The 23,780-nt window shown below is 39.7% G+C and overlaps 1 protein-coding gene across 11 annotated transcripts in view; it reads right to left on the bottom strand.

The window, feature by feature from the left end:
• The window catches only part of MAP3K4 (mitogen-activated protein kinase kinase kinase 4), a 150,463-nt gene that overhangs the window by 26,405 nt on the left and 100,278 nt on the right, over positions 1–23,780 (bottom strand). For 6 of the 11 annotated variants that reach the window (XM_038395734.2, XM_043511250.1, XM_038395740.2 and 3 more), the window contains 5 exons: positions 15,515–15,593; positions 12,090–12,168; positions 7,455–7,551; positions 6,383–6,499; positions 1,025–1,125 (listed from right to left, as the gene is read on the bottom strand). In XM_038395734.2, coding sequence (XP_038251662.1) covers positions 1,025–1,125; positions 6,383–6,499; positions 7,455–7,551; positions 12,090–12,168; positions 15,515–15,593 — 473 coding nt within the window. The remainder of the gene's footprint in view (positions 1–1,024; positions 1,126–6,382; positions 6,500–7,454; positions 7,552–12,089; positions 12,169–15,514; positions 15,594–23,780) is intronic. The other 5 variants (XM_038395738.2, XM_043511249.1, XM_038395737.2 and 2 more) reach the window with 3 other exon arrangements.

Here is a 23,780-nt window from a genome sequence, read left to right as displayed (position 1 = left end):
ACACTGATGCTGCAATAGCAGCTACAGTCTTTGCTTCTGATCCACAGCCTGAGAAATCCTCACCTCACAGCTAGGTTACTGTGCTGAGAAGGTGTGTGGAAGAGTAGATCTAGTCACTGACACGGGATATCCCAACAAAACGTCACTATGGTATCAATCTCATTTTGAATGAGTGGAGGAGTGGGCAAACTATGGCCTGCAAACTGCACCACGGCGCTGGGCCCCACTCTGGTCGGGACACTGGTTTGGGGGCCGCACTACATAGCTGGGCTCCACTCCAGCACTCTGGCTGGGGCGCAGGAGCCGCACCAGGCAGCTTCCGGAATCCGCACCAAGCAGCTCCCAGAAGCCGCGGCATGGCCCCACTCTGGCTCCTACGCACTCCAATGGGAGCTGCAGGGGCGGTGCCTGCAGGTAGGGCAGCGTGCAGAGCCGCCTGGCTGTGCCTCTGTGTAGGAGCGGAGAAGGGACATGCCACTGCTTCTGGGAGCCGCATGAGGTAAGTGCCGCTCGGAGCCTGAACTCCTGAACCTCTCCCCACACCCCAATCCCAGCCCTGATCCCGCCCTCCAAACCCCTCAGTCCCAGCCCAGAGCACCCTCCTACACCCCAAATTCCTTATCCCCAGCCCCACCCCAGAGCCTGGACCCCCTCCCGCACCCCAACCCCAATTTTGTGAGCATTCATGGCCCACCATACAATTCCTATTCCTCAATGTGGCTGTCGGGCCAAAAAATTTGCCCACCCTGCTGTAGTGGAACACCCCAGGGGTCTATTAAAAAAGCCAAACAAGCTACTTATGAAAAAAACCCCACACATACATATTTGGGAAAACTTAGGCAACCTAATTTGAAAATTTGGTCATTAATTTAAATCTAACACAGTAAAGACCTGTTTAGAAATGAAGTGTTGATAAAGGAATTCTATGGACCTGGGTCAGGAGAGAGACAATACATTCATTAATCATATTAATCACATGAATCATTTGCAGATCCAGATCACAATCTGTTATCGAAATAATCACCTTCGCGATCTTCAGTGGGACTTGAGTGACGGCTCAGGGACCTAAACTGCAACTCAGCTGCTATTGAAGCCAGTCGATCATTTTCAGGAACACTGGAACCCCTGTTAAAAAACAGCCACTGTCCTAATTAGCAATTTAACTGCACTTCTGAAGTGACAGAACTTCTAAAGCTTACGAGGCGAGTGTATCCACCGTGATCCCATTAATGAAAACCACACAAAGGCAAAACCAGTTCTTGGGAAGTAAACTGAAGTACTATACATCTTCAGCATTTTCTTTCCTGCTCTCTCCGTGACATTATTTAAATCCTGGATGGAGAAACTGTCCCACTCCACCAATCTAAAGGTTGGATCTTATGTAGCGTTAAGCACCTGAAACTCCTATTGATTAAAATGGGATCTACAGGGGTTCAACACCTTACCAGATCAAGCTCAAAGCACTTCAGAGCTATATTCCGCTCAGAGTCCTATTTCAAAGATAAATACTGCCAGAAGACAAAACAGGAACCCTACTTTGCACAAATTAATTATGAGCCTCTGTATATGCAAATTATTAAACAGGTAAAGAAACAGTGAGAAAGACCGAAGGAAATCTGCTCAAATACTAGGTCTGGGTAAATACAAAATGACCAACCACAACCTTCTCTGACCTTGGACATTCAACAACTAAATTGGAAAAATCAGTATAGAAATAGCACAGACCCAAACTGTCAAAAAGCTCAATATAAACTACTAGATTAAAATTGCTTTGCATTTAATTTTCAAATTACATAAAAAAAGAATATTTTAAGAACAGCCTTGAATGAACTATGGTAGCATTTGTGCACCACACATTGCTTAGTGCAACTGGTTTAGAAAGTTCTCATATTCTATAAATTGTATGCACCTAATGCAAATGTTTAGAACCGATTAAAGCTTTGTTTCTATACTATTCTAGTGGCTAGGCCTCCATCCTCTTAAATACAATAGAGCCTTCCTTGGTGAAGAGGGGTTTTTTTCCATTGAATAACGTCACTATAAATGAAGATAACTATAATTAAGACAGCAATCTGCAGACTGAGTTGGGACATTCATTCCTTTTCACTAAAACTGAAGTTCACTTCAAGTGGATTACACTGTGCACAGAACATTATAGTCATTCTTGAATGACAATTCTCTTCAATGCTACTACAGTACTACAGATTTCCGGTTTCCTTAGTTAGTTTTAAAATACTATTTATTTAGTTCATGGGTGATCGGAGTTCAACTTAAAATTACAGATTGTGCACATCAGAATTCACTGCCTCTGTTGTAGAAGAAAACATGGCAGTTTGTTATTTCCAACTCCCAAAAGAGTGGCAAAGTAGATGGCTCCAAGAACAGCATGCGAACTTCTAGGGAATTATTTCTTTAATTAACAGAATACACAGATTTCTGTACCACACTGCAGCCATTCCAACATTCTAATATTATTGGCTGAAATATATATGTGGATGCTCTTAAGAAGTGAAGACCCAGTCCTTTGAAATGTATATTTCTTATTTCTTTTCATTCCATTAACTATTGTTGATCATTCGATTCTTTTGTAGTTTGACAAACATTTTAATTCTTTCATTTTTAATCGGTTTAAAAAAATGAAAACAAGAAACACACACATGGTAACTGTTACAGATACCACAGTACATGGGTGCGTCATCACACATGAATTACAAGTCTGTCCCAGTTACATTCAATAGTATAATATCACACCAAAGCATAAGATAGTCAAAAATTCTATCCCTCTGTTGTGCCTGTTCAAAAAGCAGCTGCTCAGGCAACACTTCAAGTAACCCACATGCTCCAGGGGAAATTTGAAGGGAGCGGGACAGAAGGAGCTGGAGGCAGAATAGGGGAAATCTGTTTTACGTGGTCTGTAACACAAAAGGAATATTTAAATAATGGATCGATTCAATGTGTGTTTTTAGAAACCACAAATACTACTCAACCACATCTCTCTTGATTTCTGAAACTGCTAGAACTCCTAAATGAAAGGTATAGTTCATGCGTTATTTATTCTGTCTGTAAACCATGAAAAGGATCTGTAACATGCTTGGCACAGCTGATCACTACTACTGGGTCTTCTGTAATGACGGTCTTAAAATGGAAGTACAGAGAATGTTTGATAAACATGCAAATAGCATCCAGAAGTATTCTTCCAAAGACCAGGACTGTTCTTTTAGTGAACACAGAGTGTACTGTACAGCCAGCTTCTACATGTAGAGACCATTTTGGGATGCAAATCAAAACTTTTAGAATGTGAAGTGACAAGATACTTTGAAGATATGCTAGTTAGAGCTTTATGTCAAAAGAACTGCCACCTTATGCCTGGAACACTCCCCCTGAAATGATCTATAAGGTCACAATCCATTCCTCTCCAAATATCTCAAAACCTGCTTCTACTGTGCCACCTACAACAAATCAGCTAACAAGGATGGTTGATTCAGTAGCAGTTGCAGATAGCAGATATTATTTATTAAAAATAACAAACTTTAAAATAGTTCAGACTAATTAAGCTGGGTGCATAGTTCATCTAGGTAACCATACAATCTTATTACTGTTGTCCTGTTCTTTCTGCCTCCCCTTCACTTCTTAATGTTTGCTACATTTGCTTGTCGTGTTTTATTTCAAATGAGTTTGTAACTTCTTTAGAGCATGAGCTAGGTGTATATGATGACTAGCACAACAGAGCTCTTGGCACTATGACCATACAAATAAAAATTAAGATCCATAAGGTATTTAGAAATCTTGAGACTCCAGATATAGTCACTATTTGACTAGTATAATTAACAGTATTCTAACTGCATAAATCCTCTTAATGTCAAAATATTAAGAGGTCTTAAACAATAACTGCTATTCATTTATTAACTCATAATCATACCTCTGCACAATTACTAGCCACTGTAATTAAAAGTGTGTCTCATGCTTTTAACAGATGTTATTTCAAAGCATGGCCGTGATGAACATTTTAGTACCACAAAAATGTAAGTGAAAATTGCTAGAAAATTGCTGAACAAATAAAATTGAAGTTCATTTCTTTCCCACTCAACTCACATAGGAAGTTAGTTACAGCCCTTATATGAATGTTCCACTGACAGACTGTTCCCTTTCCTAATTTTTCCCCCCCGCCCTGAACTATAAGGAAGGTGGCAATAGTAGAACACTAATGAGATTGCTACTCCAAGGTTATTTGCTGAGTATTGTCACAGTGCTCAGAGCTGTGGAGGCAGATGTGGTCTCAGCCAAAAGGGGCTTGCAACATTAATTAGATAATACTCCCCCTTTGTAATCCAGCAAGGGAACCACTTTCAGGCATCTAGCTCCCCAGCTGTTATATTTCTTGGGTGGAGACCATGTCTCTTTCCCTCCTGACTGGGGTGTTTTCTCTGCCTTCACTGTGAGTTCCCCATCAAGTCAGACTGCCTAAGCAGGCCTGATTTGCTTTCTCTTCAGAGGCTATCAATAGCATAATTATCCACTGTTATAAACCACCACACAGCTTTTCCTAAGCAAGAACATTTATTCTTAAAGTGAAAGCATTACAGAGAAAACATAACAATAAAAAACTATATGCATTCTAATAAATTTACTAGAGATTACCCCAACTCCAACAAGGGCTCTGGCAAGTGAACAGGCCTTCAAAACTGCACCCAGAGGTTCTTCTGTCATGTTCATAACCACCTTAGCTCAGAATAAGAACACCCATGAATCTGTAAGTCATTCTTTTGGGCCTCTGATCTTATCCTCATGTAACAGGTTATCAGCAGATAAAGGTCCCTTCCCACTGGGTGAAGCTTCAAAAGGCTAAGTTCTTGCAAAACTGGAGGAGTTACATCTGCTTTCACCTCTCACTAGAGATTTCCTGGGAACCTGCTTAACTTTAGACGTTCATTCTTGTCTGACACATGTTTCAAATAGTCCTTTGAAGTTGATAGCACTTCTCAGGGTTTACATTAGTCATGTCTCCTCCCTAGGGACGTTACATACAATCCCACAGTAACACAAACATTTTCATTTTTAATAAAATGAACTTCTAAGTTACTTAAACTTAATTCAATAAGGTTTGTTCAGGATATTGCAGGAAATTGCTATATCTGTCACAAACACAATTATGATGTCATACAGCCGGTCTAAACTCAAAGCAGTGCAGGTTTTTTGTGGCGATAAGGTGTGGTCAATTAGCACACAGCACATATGTGATTACACCAAGCACAAGAAGCAAGGGGAAAGAAGCCTGAACATGGACATGGGAGAAATATACAAGGGAAAAGAGTGGAAGGGAGAGGATTGGAAAGGATATAAGAAAGGCTTGAATAGAAGGTACAGAGAGGGGGAGCAGGATGACATTTGAACATTAGAACAAGGAGTTTAAACTTGATGCAGAAGGCAAGGAGAAGCAAGTGACAGCAATCATAGGAGAGGAGGATGACTTTAGCAACTATTTGGATGGACTGCAGGGGAGTAAGGAGAGGCCAGAAAAGATAAGATTGCGGTAGATGAGGCAAGAGATTACCAAGACATCAACAAGGATTTTTGTGGTCAGGATGCAGAGGAAAAAGCAGACTTAGAAACCATGGAGGAACCAACAGCATTTGGCAGTGGCCAGATGTGAGGGGACAAAAAAAAATGCGACACCAATGTTGTAAGCCTGATAATGGAAAGATACTGGAATAGATTTGTTTCCAGCAATTTATTGACGTTCTTTTAAAATGGCACTGCTCTGAAACATGAAAGGCATCTTTGGTCATGTTCTTATTCTGCACAGGTATAAGAAACCACAGGTAGAAATCCCACAAAACCCACAAAACTTATTTGTAGTACTCTGTATTTGCTACCAGAAAATTTTCACAAGTATTTTTCTTCACTAAAAATAATTTCCTTCCAGTTCTGTATTATATTAAAAATTCTTACAGTTTAATTGTAAACAATAAACTGATTAATTTGCATATTAAAACCTCCTTGAGAAATACATGTGCAGTGGAACATTTATCAATTACTAATAGCCTATCAAAGCTAATCTACTGAGGAACTGAATGGCATATGTTAACTGCATGAGTATTTTTACTGCATGAATTAATGTATAGTCTTTTGACCAATATGCAAGGTCAAAACTGTATGTTCAAATTACCCTCTTGTTTTAGCTCAGTGCAGACTTATAAACATGCTCTTCTATAGCATAATAATTTCACATAAGTTGAACACAGATGAAGAAGCCACTGGAACAGAGCACATGACGGGATGGACTTTTACTGTTTAAATTATCTAATGGAATGTATTTAATGGGAGCAATTTGCATGGGTGACGTAAACAGAAATGAGACTTCTGCGTTGCGGAGTGGAACTACCTGGTATCATTTGCACTGCTGACAGGTTTTGGTTGAGCTGAGTCGCTACCGATGGGAGCGGGGCGACTGACAGCAGCGCTGCAATGGTTCCGTACATCACAAGGGACACTCCGCGTGCTGCGATGAGAAGAAAGACTTCAGGAAACAGTTGAAAAAGTGTATGGAGTTGAAAATTTAATTTAAAAATAAGATAGCGAAACAATAAAAAACAGTGTCGATTTCTAAAGTTTATTCATGGGGGTGGGGGGGGAAGGGTTTTTTTTTTTGGTAAAATAAATTTGGTCCCAAAAGTTTTCGAAGCAGAGTAGTCAATGGGCAAACCACCACCTAATATGTTAAGAGACCAACATTTCAACAGTTACCTCTAGAATAGCTCCCAATTTGTGTGTATAAATACCAGGCTTTGAAAAAATGTGGATCCATATTCTGAGGCTGGGCAACATCCCCTTTGATGTTTATGTGGAAGGCTCTATGGCAAAATTAGTTTGGAAGCTTTTCAAAAATATTTTAGCCCTATTTCAAGACCAAAACTTTTAATGGGGAACAATTATGTGAATATAGTTTAAAAATTATTTAAAACTAAGATACAGAAATGCCACCATATTCAAGGGTGTTATCTTTGAAAAATCTCATGTAAACTGAACTTCAGAAGCAAAGTCAGAGGCATTACACGCTCACTCACTCATTCAGGGGAAGGGAAAAAGCTAGTTAACTGCCAGTATTTAAAATACTGAATCTCATTATAAAATATTCTTTTCCCAAAGCAATTTTGTAAAGAAGGAAACAAAGAATGACTTTAAAGTTGGAAAGCATGCAGCAATAAGAGCATTAAACAAATGAGAAAATGCATCATCTCCAAAAGCATGCCTTTAAAATACAGATTTCTTTTACTCTTTTTTAAAAATCTCCTCGATTTTCCTCTTGCAAAAACAGAAGTATTGGCTTTATCAGAACAAATTTTTAGAGAAACTATATTCAGTTCCCTGAGTTAAACAAACAGCTTCAGTAACATCAAACTTTCAGTGAAAGAGGAGAAAGCTGACACTTAAGAATCTGGACAAGTGCTGAATACCTGAACCCTTCAGGAGTTGGGATGATAAGATGGGGATTTGGTGGATCACTGTGGCATCGAGGTACCTTCACAGGACGAGGACTGTTTCGATGAATAGCTGCAAATGGTAAAAGTCAACACATAGATATTATTATAAATGTCAGAAAAACACCTGATATGAAAAATTTAAAAAGTAATAATGTTGTAATTTTGTTAAAGATTCCCCCCACAAATTAATCAATTATATAATATAAGTTCAGCTTCTATTTACATCAAAATATTTTATTGATTTTGTATATACAAAACCCAAAAAACTCATTTAAAATAAATTACTTATAAAGTAATACTAATCATACTAGTAACTTTCAGCATCAGATTTCTAAAAAATATAAGCAGCCATTAAAACAATCAAGGGAATGAAAAAATAGCTGTAACAGGATGTGCATCTAATAAATGTGCATCTAATACTGTAACTGTATTTTCATTTTTTCAACTTCACAGGAAAGTGTTAATTTATTACTTTTTTATGCAGTAAATAAACAAAATGTTAAAAACTGAATAATGCCAACACTACTGCTTTATAAGATGCTCTTAGCACCAGAAATATTAATTTTCTCGACAATGATAAAAAGTAAAAGCATGCTGGTCAAATGCCATGCATATATGCAGTAAGCTAAATAAATAGTTTTATCAGTACTAAAAGTTGTCAGCCAAGAGCGTGCATTCAGTCATGGCTGAAGCAGCATTTGCAAGTGTTTCAGTATTTTGGGCTCATATGCATGCTAAAACCATTGTTTTAACCAAAATTAACATTAGTCTCATCTCTGAACTAAAAAGAAAAGGAGTACTTGTGGCACCTTAGAGACTAACAAATTTATTAGAGCATAAGCTTTCGTGAGCTACACCTCACTTCATCGGATTCATTTAATGCATCCGATGAAGTGAGCTGTAGCTCACGAAAGCTTATGCTCTAATAAATTTGTTAGTCTCTAAGGTGCCACAAGTACTCCTTTTCTTTTTGTGAATACAGACTAACACGGCTGCTACTCTGAAACCAGTCATCTCTGAACTAGTTTCACTGTGAATCTAGAAGCTTATATGAAGAGCACGGAACACTTCGTTGAGTTATTCTAAATAGTATTTATTGTACATTAACCATTCCATTCTAAAGGAAAGCACAGAGTGGGGTAAGGGTTATGTGGACAGAAAAGTAGCTGACTCCCTTATAAATTTACAACCCAAACTGTTGGTGTGATGTATAATAAAATGAACCCTAGCTCTAGACTCAAGGAGGACATTGCACATTATTCTTTCAAACTACGTATTTGATATGTGATCTGCAGACAGGGGATCATAACAGGAGAAAGCTACCCTGCCAGAATAAGAAACACACCTCCCAGCAACCAAAATGAACAATTAATGCTGTGCAACTGACCAAAAAGTTGGGCACTTCCTTTTTAAAGAAGTTAGATATCTGTACATCTCTATCTTTCTGTACATTAAACCCAGTGTTTTATCCGAATACTGCAAAGACTTACACACACGCACACTGAACCTTGTACCGTTTACAGTCGCAGTCAGTTGAACATAGATACTGTAATAAAGTTTATTTTTTTTTTGTTACTTGCAAATAAAAGTGTTCTATTTTGATATAAAATTCACTGAACTTAAAACAACAGAGAGATAATGCTTTTTCCTCCAGTTGTACTACTTTTGCTTCCCTCCCTCCATGTGTGATATCGTCAGCTCAACCCTGTTACTTTCTCTCTTCCCAATGCCACTTCTCTGTACTTTACACAATACCCACACTTCTTCCTTCTCCTGTTTTCCTCTGATCCTTTCATTCCCCCTGCCATCTAAACCCATTTGCCCTCATTCATCATGGTGTGGAAGAGCTGCTTATGATTTCAAAACCAGCAGGTGCACCCCACTCCATGTTGTGCCTTAACACGTGTGAAGTGTGTCAAGACTATGTGAAAACATGAGGGACCAGAATGCAACTTCAGGAAAAATGAGAGGTATGAATGTCTAACAATGACTAATTGCACTGGCAAAGAGGTGGGAAATGAGAGAAATTACTAGATAGCATTCCTAACCGCAACAATGGTGCTAAAATGAAATAATAATTGCAGTGTGGACAGTAAGCAGCCAAAATGATTTTGGAAGTTATATCTTCTGGAATCTAACAAAGATACTGGAAGTACTGCACCAGACATCAGCACAGAAGTCTCCTACAAGGACATAAGACAGAAACATATGTATGGAAAAAAAAAAGTTAATACTCCTCATGCATGAAATACCACAAAACAGAAGTTTACCTTTTTAACAAAGGACATTTTTAACCTTGACAAATCACAAGATGGTTTACAAGAGTTGCAGGTACAATCAGAAATACTCTGTTGGCAAGGCAGCTTGGTTGCATTTAAAGCCTAACAGAATGTCACATCTCTATTGTTGTAGCAACACTACTGAATAGCAACATCAAAGAAAATCTTTGCAATTAACATTTGCTTAATTCAATTTAAAGTTCTGAGTCAATAACATAGTTGATTATAATGTTAGATGCACTGAATTAAGAATTTGGCAAGTCTTCTAATCTACATTTTAGAAAAAAATCACACTGCTTTTTCCTAGGCCATACAATTAATAAAGATATTCACAATAGCCTGCAGCTACAGTATCACCATTTTACACAGACTGACATTTAACTTTGGCTCTTTCAGATGGTTTCCAACCTATTTCCCCTTGTAGGTGGTATACAGCAAACATATTGCTGTATACTCTTTATCCAGAATCATGTCTGAATATGATTATTTTAACAAATAAATAGAATTCATTTTTAATTCTAAACCAAAATAAATGTAATCAGACTCATTCATTAGTAATTAGATAATCTTATTTATGAAAATATTTACAACCAATAGATGTTCAATGCAAACTAATGTAATATTAACATTTGTCTTTTAAAAAATAAATTAGCATAATTTTATGACACTCACTACATGGAAATATATATCTAGTTTGGAATGAAAATAGTAACTCTAGGCAAGAAGTAGATTTGTAAACAAGGATACAATGCCATATTTAACACTTCAGTGGAGGTTATGAGCCCACATGGGAAGTAGCTCATTTTAGATCTAGTAAAATTTTTGTTTTGTGTTAATTGGGATCAAACAACAAGGAACATTTTAAAGCTTCTTTTCAAACAGTTTTAATATCTGCATTATCACTTGTGTCTACAAAGCTTCAATGTAATATAAAAATAAACAAGTCAAAAATGCATTGCAAGGAAATTGATCCACAGAACACATCAAATCACTCGAGCTTGTCTACATGGCAAGTTACTGTGCAGCAATCCAGGATATGAATCTGCAGTGTACCAGCTTGCCACACAGTAATGTCACTTGTGGACATTGCTACAGTGCACTAAACATCCTGGAATATGGCTTGGCTTTCAGTGCATTTTAGCAGTATCCACACAAAACATTACTATGTGGCAAACAGCTGCTCTGTAGATTCAGACCCTGACTTTCCACACAGTGACTTGCCATTGCAGACAAGCCCCCCAACTGGATAATATACTATATTAGAATAACTAGATTGCTCTTACAAACACTTGCCTCTGACTTGAATCTGAAATTCTGCTGTAGCCACCCTTTCACTTTTCTATTCTTATCTGCAATGGGATCAACTACAGAAGAGGCCTTTATATAGCCCTGACTTTCCCCAAAGCTGTAACTCCTCACAGCCATAATATTTTTTTCAGAAAACTTGATGGGACTCTATTGGGAGCCATTTACGGACACTAATTAGCCTTGGTCTACACTATAGGCAGCTTACATCGACCTAACTCTGTAAGTGCCTTCACTAAAACGTAGCTTCCACCAGTGTAACTCCCCCATTACACCGACTTAATAACTCTACCTCCGTGAGAGGCACAGCACTTAAGTTGATGCAGTGTCAGAGTAGACACTGTGTTGCTTACATCGACTGTTGCTGCCTTTCAGAAGCCGTCCCACAATGCCCCATATTTACAGTTAAATCGGTGCACTGCTCCTGGTGAGAACACACACTGCCAACACAAGGTGCATAGCATGGACATGCAAAAGCGATTTAATTACTGCAGTGACTGTACGTCAACATAACTTAGGTCTACTTAATTTTGTAGTGTAGACTTGCCCTTAGTCAGAGGAATCACCTGAGTGATTTACTTTATTTAAAAAAAAAAAAACACCAAAAACTACTTGAAAATATGGACTGTTTTCATTTTACACATTACTTGTGTTAACACTTCCACAGTTTAATGACGACTAAGGCAGTAATAAGAAAAGGAGTACTTGTGGCGCCTTCGAGACTAACAAATTTATTAGAGCATAAGCTTTCTCATGAAAGCTTATGCTCAAATAAATTTGTTAGTCTCGAAGGCGCCACAAGTACTCCTTTTCTTTTTGTAGATACAGACTAACGGGGCTGCTACTCTGAAATCAGACAGTAATGTTCATATAAGAACAACCAGGAAAAGCTTTAAAAGTACCTTTTTATTGTTAACTTTAATGTTTTAAAATGAACTTGCAATCAAATTGTTATTTTTCAAACTTATTTATACAAAGTACAGTAGCTAGGTTCTAGAAGTAATGCCAGTAACTGCTGTCTTACCAATGTACAAACCTGTAACAGGACTGTGAGGTTTTCCAATTACATGGCCGATGCATTCATTCATCAGAGCTTGTAAACTCTAGGAGAGGGAAACAACAACAAAAAAGTTATGATATTGTACACTACACAAGATAATTGCCAAAAAAAATCATTTATCTAGATTTGAAGAAAATTTGGCTTACTAGTTTTTCCAATTTTGATCAAGCCTTTAAATTTGTCTTCAGACATAAAAATCCCAAATCCCCAAAATATGTTTCTTTACAACAGATATGACCTATATAGTTAAGTATGCTGCTAACTGAAATATATTTGTAAATGTATGAGATAGCTTAGACAATGACTGCAACATGATTTCTCTAACAGTCAGTTATCCTGAGGTGAAGTCAACACAGGCAGGGTGTTATTGCTTAAAATGTACTAATACATGCATAGTCTGTCAAGTGCAATACTACTGCTTCTATCTATTCCATTAAGTTAAATCTCTGGAGCCAAAAGTTAGGATTTCATTGCTAGACATTCCTCTCTGCAATAGACTTGCCAGAATTAAGTAGTTAAAAAGACTTAATCATAGAAAGAAGCTGGGTGAGGTAATATCTTTTATTGTACCAACGTCTGTTGGTGAGAGAGACAAGCCTGAAAACTTATACAGCACTCTTCTTCAAATCTGGGAAACCTGACCAAACCTGAAGAAGAGCTCTATGTAAGTTCAAAAGCTTGTCTCTCTCACCAACAGATGTTGGTCCAATAAAAAAGATATTACCTCACTGATTTTCTCTCTCCTAATATCCTGGGACTAATATGGCTATAACAACACTGCATGAACGATATACAATAAAACAGCCCCTCTACACTATAATGCTAGTAGGAATTATATGCAAGCATTGACAAAGACCATAAAACTAAGTATCATGTTTACTGAATAAACTGCTTTATTTTCATTATCTTCTTTCAAGGAAAAAAAAAAAGTGTTCTATGTCACAGAGATAAGCATTAGACCTGGCTGACAACATTCAAAGATACTGTTCACTCTGAGATATAGTGCTCAGCACTGATCCAGAAAAATTGCTTTTGTTAGCACAAGAGAAGACCCTCTTCTGTCCACCCACAACATCAGCAATTCTCTCAAGAAAGAATGGTCTTGGGGGATTAAGGTACTGAACTGGGATGCAGGGGATTGAATTCATCTCCCAGCTTTGCTACATACCATGTGAGAGAAGTTGGACAAGTTACTTAATCTTTCTATATTTCAGTTTCCTCATCTGTAAATCAGGAGTACTAATGCTTCCCTATCTTACAGGTATTTTCTGGGGATAAAATTATTAATGTTTTTAATGTGTTCAGTTACAACTGCTGTGAGAGTCATAAATATAGACAAACATCATTCTGCCTTGCTAAAATTCCTCCTGCAATTCAAAGGTATAATAATGGAAACTGAAGCTAGACAAATTGAGCCCCCCAGTAAAGTGATGTATTTTAACTGTAAGGGTAATTAACCACGGGAAGAAAATATCAAGGAATATAATAGATTCTCCATCATTTGAAGACTTTAAATCTTTAAATCCAGATAAATGTCTTTCTAAAATATATATATATTATAGCTCAAAACAGAGTTTGAGGTTGCCACAGGGATTTCTCCTTGAAGTTCTATGGCCTGTGTTATACAGGAGATATGACTAGAGCATAATGGTCCCATCTGACTGTAAAAATCTATTAAATTGAAACCAGGTGTAAGATGGCACAACCTCCACTGACTTCAACTCAGTCTTTTTCTGTTTACACCAGGTCTGAATTTAGTTCAGCTATCCTGAATGTTACTGGGGTATTCTCTTGATGTTTGTGTGCAGTTCCCATTGCAAATCCCACTTTTTGCAAAAGTGCCAAGTTATCTTTCAACGACCTTAAGTGGTCAGAACCTCGAATTTAGGTTTTATCATATAAATAGCTCCCACACTATACAATGCTAGCTGAGGTGTTGGTTCCATACACATTCAGAGGAAAGAATACTATGATTGTAAAGCACCAAACCACTTTATATTTATTTTCTCAAAGTCTCTGAGATTCACCTGAGCTTGAGAACTGGAGAGATCACATCAGAAGGTGCCAGGACTACAGTTAGATTATTTAAAAAAAAAATACTTGTACTATCCATCAAACTGTTATAGATACTTTAGAAACTGCATCAAAGTTGGGGAAAAAATAAGCTGGGGCTAGTTTTTAAAGCTAGAACTTTACATCTTATCTGACATATCAGGCACAATACTCAAGCTTATTAAGATCATATTTAAAGATCTGGAATTTTTTAAAAGCACTATGTTTCCCAGCAATGCAAACATTGGAAAATAGTCCACTTTAGGATTTTTGTGCTAATAGCCAGTTTAGTTTTAAAGATAATATTAAAGGAAAAGGATGAATGCTATAGTTTCAGTATTTATTTAATAAGATTACTGTACCCTAGTATTTCATAATGTATCTTTAATTTGTTCATAATGATCTGTCTCCTAATTAACAGTGGTTAATGATCTGTCTCCTAATTAACTCAACTACAGTGTGTTGCCACTGGGGATCAATGCTCTTTTCCCTCCTGAAACAGTAGAGCTGAAAAATGCTGCAGCGATAGCAATGTACTGACTGTGAGATAGGCTTTGAGTAACCTGTCCTTTTCTTTAAATAAATGCAGACACACTAGTTGAGAAACAAAATATTGACTGGGGAAAATATCTGTCAAAATTCCAAAGCAAAGCTGACTCTAAATAAAAGTGAACACAATCAATTGCCATCAATATTATTCTCTGTGTTCCGCTACTTTTGAGGGGGCTGAACTTTCACCTCCACTGCAGACCAAGAACATACCACATTACAGAACTAAAGCTTCCAGGATTCTGTTTCACAGAAACAAAACAACCTCTGCCCACCAAAACCAAACACAAACTATGCTCTACCATATAACTTAACAGTAACAAGGCAAGATTCAAATTTTAAATCTTGTACGCTACCTCTAAAGAAATACAGTTATTTTGTAATGTTTCATGTTTGCTCCATACATGAACTAGGGTTATTAAAGATACATTTCAGATCATCCAATAGAAAGCAATATTACGTTTAGTGTAAATTAATAGCTCATCAGCAAACTGCTGCCAAGTATCCCGGGTCGTGAATGTAGTTACTATACAAAGGTTTCAGTACTGCAGAAACCTGACATGACAATTTTAATTTTTTAGTATATTGATGTCATTACCGTGCACTATTCAGAATTTTGCAAGCTAAATCAAAGCAAAAGACATTTAGATTTATATAGAACAGTCTCGGAACAGTAATTAATCAGAAATAAGAGCACAGAAAACATAACAGACAGATAATAGATTTTATTGATTGAAACTGAACTGAAAGCAGGTTGGGCTACAATGGGAGAACAATTAATTCCATACCAAGAAATCCTCTTCAGGCAGAGCTGAAATAAAGGCTGGCTCGATGGCTTGAAGAAAATCAAAACCTTGTGTTGCCCACCTGTCAAGCAGAAGGGAATTGTTCATTAGCCAAAAACAATTACATAAATGTCACATGAGTTCTAGTGACTTATCCTAATATACATGGTTAAGGGTATGTCTACGTTGAGAAAAAAGAAAAGAAAAAAAAAAGAAAGACCCATGGCAGCAAGTCTCAGAGCCCAGCTCAACTGATTTGGGCTTGCAGGACTCACATTACAGGACAGCAGCACAGATATTCGGATTCAGGCTGGCGCCCAGGATCTGAAACCCTGCAAGGCAGGGGTGGATCTCAGAGCACAGGCTCTAGCCCACACGCAAATGTCTGCGCTACTATTTTGACCCCATAGTGCAAGCCCAAGTCAATGGACCCAGGCTCTGTGGCTCACTGTTGCGGGTTTATTTATTTATTGCTTATTTTTGCAGTGCAGACATACCCAATGACTGCTGCTTACTTGCTTACGTTAACAAAAGTTCTGTATAACAGTTTGGATTCATGCACAGAGTGCAGTATCTGGCTTTTGTCAAGGGGTTAATCTTTAGCCAGGTGATAAATGGACATGAAATTCTGAGTTCTGGACTTTTAATATGAACGTCCCCAAATAAAGATAGTAGGCTACCTGCCTCAGGCCTGGTTATCCACCTCAGCCCACTACTGTCTTAGGAAGTACATATCAATTCCCCACAGACAGCTGTAGCGGCACAGGAGCTAGCTAGGAGAAGGTATTTGTATTTGGTTTTGTATTTGTATATTTGGATGTGCAGAGGCTTGTAGGGGCTTTGTGCTGGGAAAGAAGCTGAGCCCTGATTAGGGGGTGGGGTTTCTCTGACTAGGGGTCCTATAAAGGTAGCCAGGCAGCGGCACAGACAGCTGCAGCGGCACAGGAGCTAGCAAACAGAGCTGTAAACAGGGGAGTTTGAGTGGGAGTTTGTATTGTGGTGCTTGTTTGGGGTTTGTTCTTGCTGTGGGCGGTGGTGTTGTGGTGTGGTTTGTGTTTCCCAGATTAATAGGACTTAGATGGGAAGGCTATGACCGATACAGAGGATGCAGTGGGAGTGACTCATGTGGTGGAAGACACATTGAGGATGACTGGATGTGGAAGCTGTGGTATGTACCTGATCCTGGAGGGGGGACCTGGTAAGAGTTTTGTCTGCATGAAATGCCGTCTGATAGAGCTGATGGAGGAAAAGATCCGAGGTCTGGAGATGCAGGTGGAAAGTCTCGTTGAGTTTAGGAAGGGGTTTGAGCAGATTATGGAGCAAGGACATGAGGTATCCTAAGGGAAAAGCTCAGACTGACAGATGGAAGCAGGGCTGGGGAATTCTGAGGGGAGACCGAGTGAGGAAAGTGGTCAGTGGAAGCATGTGACTAAAAGGACCAGGCAGAGGAAAAGACGGGCTAGTGAAGGAGAAATAGAGCTCAAGAACAGGTTTGCAGAGTTGGAAAATGAAGAAGGGGCTCAGCAGGTAATCACTGAAGGTGGAAGGGCAAGGAAGAAGAGAAGAGCGGCTAGTCCTATAGGAAAAGGGGAAGAGTCAATGGAGACTACACCAAATATGAGCCCCAAGAGGATACAGGATGGGTTGAAGAGGATTATAAGGGAGAATAGGAATGGAAAGAATTTGCAGCCAGAGGGAACAGGGGAGAGACTGGAGAATAGCACCATCACCAGGAAAAGGCAGGTCTATGTGATCGGGGACTCTTTACTGAGAAGAATAGACAGGCCTGTAACTAGAGCTGATCCAGAGAATAGAAGGGTGTGCTGTTTTCCAGGTGCTAAGATACAGGATGTAGACCTGAGGTTGAAAAGGATCCTAAAGGGAGCAGGAAAGAATCCCCTAATTATCCTTCATGTGGGAACAAATGATACGGCTAGATTCTCGCTGGAAAGTATTGAGGGAGACTATGCTAGGCTGGGGAAGACAATTAAGGAAATCGAGGCTCAGGTGATCTTTAGTGGGATTCTGTCTGTTCCTAGAGAAGGGCAACAAAGGTCTGACAAGATTATGACTATCAACAAATGGCATAGACAGTGGTGCTATAAGGAGGGCTTTGGGATGTATAGCCACTAGGAGGCATTCATGGACAGAGGATAGTTCTCTCGGGATGGACTTAATCTGAGTAGGGAAGGAAATAGACTTCTAGGATCAAGGCTGGCACAACTGATTAAGAGAGCTTTAAACTAGGAATTTGGGGGAGATGGTTGGGAGATATCCAGGTAATCTCCACGACGGATTTTAGCATTGAGAGGGGAGAAAACAAAGTAAGAAAAGATACAGCCGTGGATAGGAGAATGTATATAAGGAGGAAGGGCATGTGGATACCAGTTTAATAGGTTATACTGGCTGTAGAATGACCGTGCCTAATAGGGTACAAAATGTGAGCGAGGCCAAACAGCAAAAATTAAGATGTTTGTACACGAATGCGAGAAGCCTAGGTAGCAAACTGGAGGAATTAGAACTACTGGTGCAGGAAGTGAAACCAGATATTATAGGGATAACAGAAATATGGTGGAATAGTAGTGATGACTGGACTACAGGAATTGAAGGATATGTGCTGTTTAGGAAAGACAGAAATAAAGGTAAAGTTGGTGGAGTAGCATTGTATATCAATGATGAGGTAGAATGTAAAGAAATAAGAAGCGATGGAATGGATAAGACAGAGTCCGTCTGGGTAAAAATTACATTGGGGAAGAAAACTACTAGAGCCTCCCCTGGGATAGTGCTTGGGGTGTGCTATAGACCACCGGGATCTAATTTGGATACGGATAGAGCCCTCTTTAATGTTTTTAATGAAGTAAACACTAATGGAAACTGCGTGATCATGGGAGACTTTAACTTCCCAGATATAGACTGAAGGACGAGTGCTAATAATAATAATAATAACAATAATAATAAGGCTCAGATTTTCCTAGAGGCGATAGCTGATGGATTCCTTCATCAAGCAGTTGCTGAACTGACTAGAGGGGATGCCATTTTAGATTTGGTTTTGGTGAGTAATGAGGACCTCATAGAAGAAATGGTTGTAGGGAACAATCTTGGTTCAAGTGATCATAAGCTAATTCAGTTCAAACTGAACGGAAGGATTAACAAAAATAAATCTGCAACTAGGGTTTTTGATTTCAAAAGGGCTGACTTTCAAAAATTAAGGAAATTAGTTAGGGAAGTGGATTGGACTGAAGAATTTATGGATCTAAAGGCAGAGGAGGCCTGGGATTACTTTAAATCAAAGCTGCAAAAGCTATCGGAAGCCTGCATCCCAAGAAAGTGGAAAAAATTCATAGGCAGGAGTTGTAGACCAAGCTGGATGAGCAAGCATCTCAGAGAGGTGATTAAGAAAAAGCAGAAAGCATACAGGGAGTGGAAGATGGGAGGGATCAGTAAGGAAAGCTACCTTATTGAGGTCAGAACATGTAGGGATAAAGTGAGACAGGCTAAAAGTCAAGTAGAGTTGGACCTTGCTAAGTGAATTAAAACCAATAGTAAAAGGTTCTATAGCCATATAAATAAGAAGAAAACAAAGAAAGAAGAAGTGGGACCGCTAAACACTGAGGATGGAGTGGAGGTCAAGGATAATCTAGGCATGGCCCAATATCTAAACAAATACTTTGCCTCAGTCTTTAATAAGGCTAAAGAGGATCTTAGGGATAATGGTAGCATGACAAATGAGGATGAGGATATGGAGGTAGATATTACCATATCTGAGGTAGAAGCGAAACTCAAACAAAATGACCTAGTTCTGTCCAAGTAAAACACTAACACCCTTCTAACTTCCAAGGTATAGAGTCTCTCTTAATCCTTAGGAGAATGAGGCTTAGAAAAGTTGGTAAGTATACTGCTTGATTGAGGTGGAATTCTGATACTAAAGTCAAAATTTGTGGATGCAGACATAACTTTGCTTTGTTCTTATAGAAGATTGTGTAGGGAGGGTCAGCTACCAATGCTCGTAATTCTGCTACTCTTCGTGCCAAAAATGCAGATTTCATATATTGCTGGAGTAATGAGCAGGTAAGCCATCAGTTCAAAGGGTGGACCCATCAACCTTCTTAGCATGAGATTCAAGTCCAGGGAGGGATAGGAACTGCAACCTGGGTATATAATCTGTCCATACCTGGCCTGAGAGACCATTCATGATCTTTGCTGAAAGATCTGGTCAGGCAATCTGCCAAACGGTTGTGAACCCTAAGAAGATGGGGTGCTTTGAGGTGAATTAATTGATGATACAAAACTCCCAACGCTGTAATGCTTCATGACAAAGACTGTCTGACCTGGTCCCTCCCAGTCTGTTCATGTAGAACATTGTTGCAGTGTTGTTCATAAGGACAGAGTTTTTCTTTGATGTTAGGGAGAAAAGTCCAAAAGGCCAGATGATTATCCCTCAACTCCTGCATGTTTATGTGAAGAGCTAAATACTGTTGTGACCACAGATGCTGAGTGCCTAGGTGTGCTCCCCACCCTAAAAAAGAAGCATTTGTAACCAGAGTCAGTGTGGATAGAGGAGAGGCAAAGGCAATTCCCATACACACATTGGATTGCATCCATTCATCAGTCCAAGAAGAACAGCACACCTGCAGGCACACAAATCAACACATTGAATGGGTTATGAGCTAGGTAGTACACTGACTTTAACCAGGCTTGCAACCTTCTGAGACAAAGTTTGGCATGACAGAGCATGTACATGCATGAGGCCACATTTCCAGAAGTCTGAGGCAGTTCCTTGAAGCTGTGGTTGGATGGACTTTCAGATCTGTCGAAATCATTAACATTGCCTGGAATCTGGCTTGAGCTGAAAAGTCCTGCCTACTGTAGAAACCAAGAGTGCCCCTATAAACTCTGTCCTCTGAACTCAAGACTGACTAGCTCTTGTTGATCAACAGACCTCAAAATACTGAGTTCTGCTATACCGAATTCCACCTGGTTCTTGGACCGACACCATACCAGCCAATTGTCAAGGTAGGAAAATACTTGCACTTCTGCTTTTTTGAGAATGCAGCCATCACTACCATGCATTTTGTAAATATTCACAGCGCCACAGAGAGGCCCAAGTGCAGGACTGTAAACTGAGAATGGGTATTGTTGACCAGAAATCTTAAGAATAGCCTATGGCTTTGATCAATAGTTTCATGGAAATGTGTGTCCAAGTCCATGGCAGAGTACCAGTTGCCAGGATCAAGGGAGGGGATAATGGAAGCTGGGGTGACCATGTGAAACCTTATATTCCTTAGATATTTGTTCAGATTTCACAAATCTTGGATAAGTCTGGGATCTTCTTTTGCCTTTGGAATCAGGGAGTAACTTGAATAAAACCCTTTTTTCTCAGTAGAAACAAGGAACCTCCTCCATGGCTCTATGGAGGAGAGACTGGACCTCTCAGAGGAGGTCTCTGAAGAGGGACAGGGAAGGATTGAAAATCTGAAGGGTTTATCCCAGTTCCACTATGCTTAGAACCCACTGGTCTGTGGTAATGTAGGCCCAAAGCATACTGAAAGTGGGATAAGCTGTTGGGAAAAACAGGGATAGGAGAAAGTGGCCCAAGACACACTGATATTTTCCCCTTAACAAGGTAGTCAAACACATTGTTTGGTCTTTCTGGGTTCTCTAGAAGGACTGGATGAAGACAAAGTGAGGAAGTGGAGGTCTCATCCTGTAGTTTTTCCCTTTGCTCCTGGAGTGATCAAGCTTGTCTAGGCAGGAAAGGTGGGTATTGTTGGTTCGACTGAGGGAGAAATTAATTCTTTATAGGGAATGGAGAGTAAATCCCCAATGATTTCAATGTAGTCCTGGAGTCTTTGAGACTGTGAAGCTTCTCATCAGTCTGCTGTGAGAATACGGTGGGACCCTCAAAAAAGATCCTGGATAGTCTGCTGGACCTCCTGTGGAAGACCAGAAGATTGATGCCATGAACATGTGTGCATCATTATTGCAGATGCAATAGTTCTGGTTGCCAAATCTGCCCCATCTTACATAGTTTGGCGAGAAGTCCTAGCTATGAGTTTACCCTCATCCAAGATGGCCAGGAACTCTTATCTAGCATCCTCTGTTTACTTGTCCCTGAGAACATTATCCCAGAGATGGTAATCATATCTTCCCAGCAAGACTTGCTCTTTAGAGATACGAAACTGTAGGCCAACAATGAAATAATTTTTTCTACTGAAAAAGTTGAGTCTTTTTGCTTCTTTATCCCTTGGGGTAGAAGATGGCCATCCCTGAAACACTCTTTCATTTACTGTCAAGACAACCAAAGAACCTGGTGAGATACGAGTGTAGAAATGTTCAGAACCCTGAAAAGGGACATAATACCTGCACTCGTTCTCTTGACTGTCAGTGACAGAGAGAGGGTGTTTGCCACAGCAATCTTGTAAGTTCTAGTATGGCTTCATTTATAGGTAGAAGAAGACAGGAAGGCTCTGCTGACCCCAGTATGTCCACCAGTCTATTGGAACTCTCTTGCACTACCTCAATCCAGATATCTAGAGAGGAAGCAACTCTCTTTAGGAGCTCTTAGTAGGCCCTGCAGTCATCTTGGAGAAAGGAGGACAATCCAGACAATCCACACCACCTCATCAGATGAAAAGGAGGACAAGTGTAAAGAAGGTTCAGCTGGAGTTCTCCTATACTGCCCCAGGTGTAGGTTGTGGCATGGAAGGTTGTTCCTCAGTACTGGCTTGGGAGACTTCCTGAGATTTCTCATGTGAATCATCCCATCGTTTGCTCAGAGGTCTGGAAAGCAGAGGAACTGGGGATGATCTGTTGGTGGTGAGGAAATCCCATGGTAGAGTATTGAAGCCTAATCTCTATCGGCCCAAGAAGCCATGTCCTGGACCACTGTGGCACCTGTGTCAGATACCAGGGGCAGAATCCTCTTAATGAAGGTGAATGACAAAGTTGGCTATGCCAGTACCAAGGGTTGGACCTTACTGGCAGGTAACTCCAACAAAGACTGAAAATATATCAGTACCGGATGACTTGTCTCCTGTGCTGCTGGAGCACCCAGTACCAAGAGGCATAGCAGATCTCACACCACAGCATAAGCAGTCAGTGTTGTCATTACCACGCGGTTCCCCCCCGAGGCTGTGGCATTAAAGGGATGATACAACAGTAGGGGGTCAGTCTCAACACCACTGGTGATGGAGTCAACAACCCTGGACAAGACGAAGTCGGTAGTGGGACCTGTCAATCATCGGAGAACACTCTACCTCACCGTCCAGCTTTCTTGCTGGCAGACGGTACCAGAGACCTCGATTTTGTGAAGGAACCAGACATACTTTTGAGGCATGGTTTTTAAGCTCCTTCCTGGGCATCAGGGAAGGGGAACAGTCCCGAGACTATGCTATGTCTGGAGGAGCACTTCTGATGGAAGAAGTGCTCAATACCTATCCTAAGGGGGAAGGTTCAGATGGTGGATGCAAGATGGACTCCATGAAAAGGTTACGCAGTCTCATCTCCCTATCCTTTCTAGTCCAGGACCTGAAGTCTCTGCAGATCTGACAACGGTCCCTGAGGTGATCCTCCCTGAGGCACTTTAGACTCCTGGAATGAGGGTCACTCACCAGCATAGACTTATTGCAGCTGGTGTAAGCCTTAAAGTCTAGAGATTGAGGCATGCCCTGGTACTGGGAGTTAGTATTTAAAACATTTGGGAATCAACACACTATTAAAATTAAGTAAAATAACAAATGGAATTTACTCTAAATCTCTAGCTAACTATAGATGAGTACCCTAATTATATAAAAGAGAACAAATTCCCTGATAGGGAAAACACTTGCAAAGCAAGTCAACACACTCAGACTACCAACATGGGCAGTAAGAAGGAACTGAGAGGGCTCAAGGGTGGTACAAAGGGCAGAAGGGTGATACAAAGAGAAATACATAACACAGCAGTACAAGGCTACAAAGGGCGCACACATGCCACTAAGGGAAAATCTCCGACTTTGGTATACTGGGCATGCACACACCTAAAGCGGAAAGGACATGTGAAATCGCTCCAAAAACAATGACCACACTCTCATTCAAAAGACACCTGTCATCCGATGCTCAAAAGAGTACATAGTCCCAAGGTCTTAGTAGATTTCTCATTGTTCCTGAATATCAAACAATGGCAAAATACTTTCTATCATTTTCATCTCGTCAGAAGACTGCCCAACCTTTCCTGTTAAAAGAAGATCTAGTCACTTGTGAGCCACATTTTTGTCACCTTCAGGCTGGATTA

This window comes from Dermochelys coriacea, chromosome 3 (assembly GCF_009764565.3).
Source record: "Dermochelys coriacea isolate rDerCor1 chromosome 3, rDerCor1.pri.v4, whole genome shotgun sequence".
Classification (NCBI taxonomy): domain Eukaryota; kingdom Metazoa; phylum Chordata; order Testudines; family Dermochelyidae; genus Dermochelys; species Dermochelys coriacea.
The sequence above is the reverse complement of the archived record's forward strand: the minus strand, read 5'-3'. Positions and strand labels throughout refer to the sequence as shown.